Source organism: Pollachius pollachius, assembly GCF_949987615.1.
Source record: "Pollachius pollachius genome assembly, chromosome: 18".
Taxonomy (NCBI): domain Eukaryota; kingdom Metazoa; phylum Chordata; class Actinopteri; order Gadiformes; family Gadidae; genus Pollachius; species Pollachius pollachius.
The window spans coordinates 4,954,697-4,959,696 of record NC_136951.1 but is presented as its reverse complement, the minus strand read 5'-3'; the positions used below and the strand labels follow the sequence as shown (position 1 = coordinate 4,959,696).

The 5,000-nt window shown below is 46.1% G+C and overlaps 1 protein-coding gene across 1 annotated transcript in view; it reads left to right on the top strand.

The window, feature by feature from the left end:
* Nucleotides 1-1,447, top strand: part of musk (muscle, skeletal, receptor tyrosine kinase) — a gene marked incomplete at both ends in the record, with an annotated part of 12,981 nt that extends 11,534 nt beyond the window's left edge. The window contains 2 exons of the mRNA XM_079755897.1: nt 1-41; nt 204-1,447. The exon at nt 1-41 is cut by the window's left edge and continues 108 nt beyond it. Coding sequence (XP_079612023.1) covers nt 1-41; nt 204-1,447 — 1,285 coding nt within the window. The remainder of the gene's footprint in view (nt 42-203) is intronic.
* Nucleotides 1,448-5,000: the final 3,553 nt, after the last annotated feature.

Here is a 5,000-nt window from a genome sequence, read left to right as displayed (position 1 = left end):
CATGGCCCAGTTCCTGCACCCGAACATCGTGCGGCTGCTAGGTCTGTCTGTCTGTCTGTCTGTCTGCCTGTCTGCCTGTCTGCCTGTCTGCCTGTCCCTCTGTCTGTCTGTCTGTCTGTCTGTCTGCCTGCCTGCCTGCCTGCCTGCCTGCCTGTGTGTGTGTGTGTGTGCTGACCTCTCGGTGTGTGTCCCATGTGTTCCAGGTGTGTGCGCGGTGGGGAAGCCAATGTGTCTGATGTTTGAGTACATGGCTCAGGGGGACCTCAACGAGTTCCTGCGCCGCCGCTCCCCCAGCCGCTCTGTTCGGACGCTGAGCCGGGCCAGCCTATCGGGACGCAGCTTCTCCTCGGAGCTGGAGGCGGGGATCCTCTCCTGTGCCGAGCAGCTGTCCATCTCCCAGCAGGTCGCCGCGGGGATGGCCTACCTCTCCGAGAGGAAGTTCGTCCACCGCGACCTCGCCACGCGGAACTGCCTGGTGGGCGAGGACATGGTGGTGAAGATCGCCGACTTCGGCCTGTCCAGGAACATCTACTCGGCCGACTACTACAAGGCGGACGAGAACGACGCCATCCCCATCCGCTGGATGCCCCCGGAGTCCATCTTCTACAACCGCTACACCAGCGAGTCGGACGTGTGGGCGTACGGCGTGGTGCTGTGGGAGGTGTTCTCCCAGGGCATGCAGCCCTACTACGGCATGGCCCACGAGGAGGTCATCTACTACGTCAGGGACGGACACATCCTGGGCTGCCCCGAGAACTGCCCCCTGGAGCTGTACAGCCTGATGAGGCTGTGCTGGAGCACGCAGCCCTCCGACCGGCCCAGCTTCTGCAGCATCCACCGCATCCTGCAGCGCATGCACGCCAACGTGCAGGCGGGCACGCCCAGCACACGCCGGGACGCGGCCGACACACACTCAAACCCTCTCAGCATGCACCACAACGCGCACCACAACGTGCGCCCCAACACACCCGGTACCCACCGAGGCGTGTCTGACACACACTCAAACACACCGAGCACACACTCAAACGCTCTCAGCATGCAGCCAGATTTGCGAAACGCACACCCAAGGTGTGTGTCGCCCAACACCCCCCAGGAAACGCCCAGCATGGCCCAAAACATACCTTACATGTACCAGGACACGCCCCCCGTACCCCAAAACATACCTTACATGTACCGGGACACGCCCCCCGTACCCCAAAACATACCTTACATGTACCAGGACACGCCCCCCGTACCCCAAAACATACCTTACATGTACCAGGACACACCCCCCGTACCCCAAAACATACCTTACATGTACCAGGACACGCCCACCATGCCCCAGAACATACCGAACATGTACCAGGACACACCCACCATGGCCCAGAACATACCGAACATGTACCAGGAACACACCAACACAAACAACTTAGCCATCATAGAGACAGAGCTGGAGCCCGAATGCTAGAACTTTTTCCTTCCCCCCCTTTCTCTCTGAAGGAGGAGGTGAGGAGGAGGAGGGAAATTAGTGTTCCGACCCTAAAATTCGCGATGACGCTATACTTGCAGAAGTAGATGAAATACTCCATCAGCAGTGACCAGTTCACCATCAGAGAGAACTTTCAGACCTGCCACCAGATGGAACATCTGGAACTATCAGCACATCTGTAACCATCAGAGAACATCTGGAACTATCAGAAAACATCTGGAAACATCAGAGAACATCTGGAACTATCAGAAAACATCTGGAATTTTCAGGGAACATGTGGAACCATCAGAGATCATCTGGAACCAGATTGGCCAGTGGCATTCACCTGTGGTTAATGGATAACTTGGACTTATTTTCACATCCTTTGTGGTCTAGAGGTCCTACCACATGGGGCCGCCGATCAGCCGTCGGACAGTGTTGGGCCGTCGGTGAGTGTCTGTGGCCCTGGTGTCAACAGTGTGTCCCGCACAGTTTGCACTGGTCTGCCCTTTTCTGATGTTTTTAGCCCGATTCAGCATGTTGAATCAGGTCTGGAGAGAAATGACTCAGAATGGCTGTTCAGCTTTAGCAAATCAATGCACGAGAAGAGAAACAGAATATAGCAAAGCAACGATTTCATCAAGAGGGCACAAAGAAAAAGATGGTCTAATTTTTCCACTTCATCAATCATTCTTCATCTTCACATGTTCTCGGTTAGAAGAACACTTAACTGATGCTAAAACAAAGAAAAAGATGGTCTAATTTCTCCACTTCATCAATCATTCATCATCTTCACATGCTCTCGGTTAGACGAACACTTAACTAATGCTAAAACGTGGTCATTGGGTCTCTAAATCACTGGCCGTGTTTTTCCTGAGTTAGTGTTATAGCGGGAATCGACCTATTTCACATTGTTTTGACTAAAAAGGCAATGTTTATCTTCCTTGTTTTAATTACAGTGTATCCAGAAACAAACACATTCAGTCAGCGCAATGTTGTTATAGGAAGTACTACATTACTAAATGAAATAAGCGTGGACATAAAAATGAAATGCTCAAAAGTACACCTGACGTGGACATTGTGTTGTAAACCTATCTTAAAACATATGTTACGCTCCACTGTTGCATAGTGCTGTTTGTTTGTTCTTGTATTTAAAATCAACTCAATTGTGGCGATGAAAAACTTGATCCACTTTCTGGGTCTCTAGCCACTTCAATCCAGTTACAAGTTTGACTCTTTTTTTTTTGTCCAGGCTTATTTTATTTAGCTGTGTCGTTCGTCATATGTAGCTATAGAAGCAGAGGGTTGCTATATTATGAAACCTTCCGATCAAGAGTGGTGTGAAATGGGAGGCAAAGACAGATTTTTATATATCTGCAGTCCTTGATCTTCCTGTGTCCCTTTTTTAAAGACGAATGTGGACTACCGCCACCTGCTGGTAGGGAGAGGTATTTACTGTCACGCAGGCCCACAACGTACTTGCTGGTTGGCAGTTAGCTGTAGTCTTTGTGTTGTGTTCAAGTGCAACTTTTTGGCTAAGCCCTAGGTGATGTGGGGCAACGCAGTCGGTCTTCGTCACGGCTAGTTCTGTGACGTTGGTTTGGTGGGTCAGGGACTTAATTGTTTAATGCAGAAACATTTTTTTTATCATTGGTCCAGTGTTGAACGCTAGCAAATTGTATGTTATATTGCCATATTGACTAAAGGTTGGTTATGATTTTGCCTTGAGATGTTCAACTTAAATAAAAATATACCAATGCCCAATGATTGTAGTTTATTAAAGGATTTAGCCGGTTTGCTAAGATCCCAGAGATATCCTAAAGAGGGCAATACTTCTCACGTACTTGTAGTGGATAAAACAAAGAAACAGCAATGGGACTAAACACTTTTTGGTTTTTTTGTTGGGCGCCTCCAACATCAGGACACAGGCTGATGATGTTGAGACCGGTTTGAAGGATAAACGACTCAGGTGTTACATGCTGCCATGTAGGTGATCTCCCGAGTGTGTGTGGGGATGGCTGGTTCCTCAATTTACAAAAGCGTGCACACCGCTAGAAGGGGTGAGTTGAACAGAAATCATGGCTGATTCCGTACCTGACATAGTCAATGTCAACAATCAACTTGAACTTGAACTTGTGCCTTTTACCTCTGAAGATGTTGCAGCTGGGAATGACTTCACACCCGAGTAGACAACATTCCAGTAGAACAAGTCCTTAAACCAAAATGATACTGTAAGCAATACCAGTTGATAACGAAACATTGCGCTGCAGTTTGTCCCCACATAGAAGTTGGACAGTAGGCCTACCGTGTGTACGACTTAATGAGAAAAAAATAAGCCAACACTGCTAAAAACCATCATATTACTACAGCTTTCAATCTTTTTCTTTTCTTTTCTTTGTTGATGCGCAGATAACGGTGGCTTGCACTGCCCTGTATTATGAAAGGTGCCTGTAGTAACCTCAGCATCAATAATAAACAGCATCGCGAGTCAAGTGTCAACTCATAAGGGCCTTTGATGGATTCATGAATTGTATATGTGTCTTTATTTTGGCTGTAAATATACAGTTATAGGTGATAGCTTGCAAGTTAGGGTTATTTAAGATTGATTGCATTTGCTCATTTCGATATTCCAACGTCAATTACAAATCATACAGTATATGTGTAAGAGACACATTTAGATGCACAGGGATTCCTGTTTTTTGAAAAAGTGAATTATGTGGATTAAAGTGGAATTAATTTGAATATCACCAAGGTCGATAATTCTTTTTACAGCTTGCCTGCAAATAAATCAGTTTAGCAAATCAGAATCGGGTATCTTTGTCATGGTTGTAATGGATGCTGTACATGTTGTAGGAAATGGTGGAGGTAACAGCCTATTTATGGTACTAGATACACATTCCTCTTACTGCATCAATAGCGGTAATCTACATTCATAAACCTATAATTATCACTATCTGTTGTATGTATAATGGTAATATATAGTGATGGGTTGATCGCGAACGAGCTGGTTCAAATAGTTTGCATTAAGCTTTGTATTGTTGGAAACCCAGTCATATTTTTGAATGGTCTTGCATCATTCCCTAATTTTCCCCTGAGACGGGAGAGATCTGTATCTACCTCTAACCCCTGCTTTAAATGACTTAAAATAACGATTTTTGCATCTGATTGGCAATTCTCCTTTAAGTTATCGAACAGAGAAACACCCTCAAAAACTAGTATCTTCAAAACATTGATGTTGCAAAGAATGCACACCCACTTCCACTCCTAGCCCAAAACACATTTCTTAGGTTGAATTAAAGACTTCTTTCTACAGCCTTCTAAAAAACTTCTTTCTAGAGCCTTTTGTCTTTTCTGGGCAACTGTAGAAACATGGTGGCCCCAATAGAAGAGGACCTGCTCCCTATGTAGATATAAATGGCTCATTCTTAGGTAACAACAACTATTTTCATGGGATTATACACTAATTTAAACTAATGAATATTATATCCCATTTCTGCCATTCCGCTAGATGCCACTAAATGCGACACAATTTACCTTTAAGCAATGAGCCATG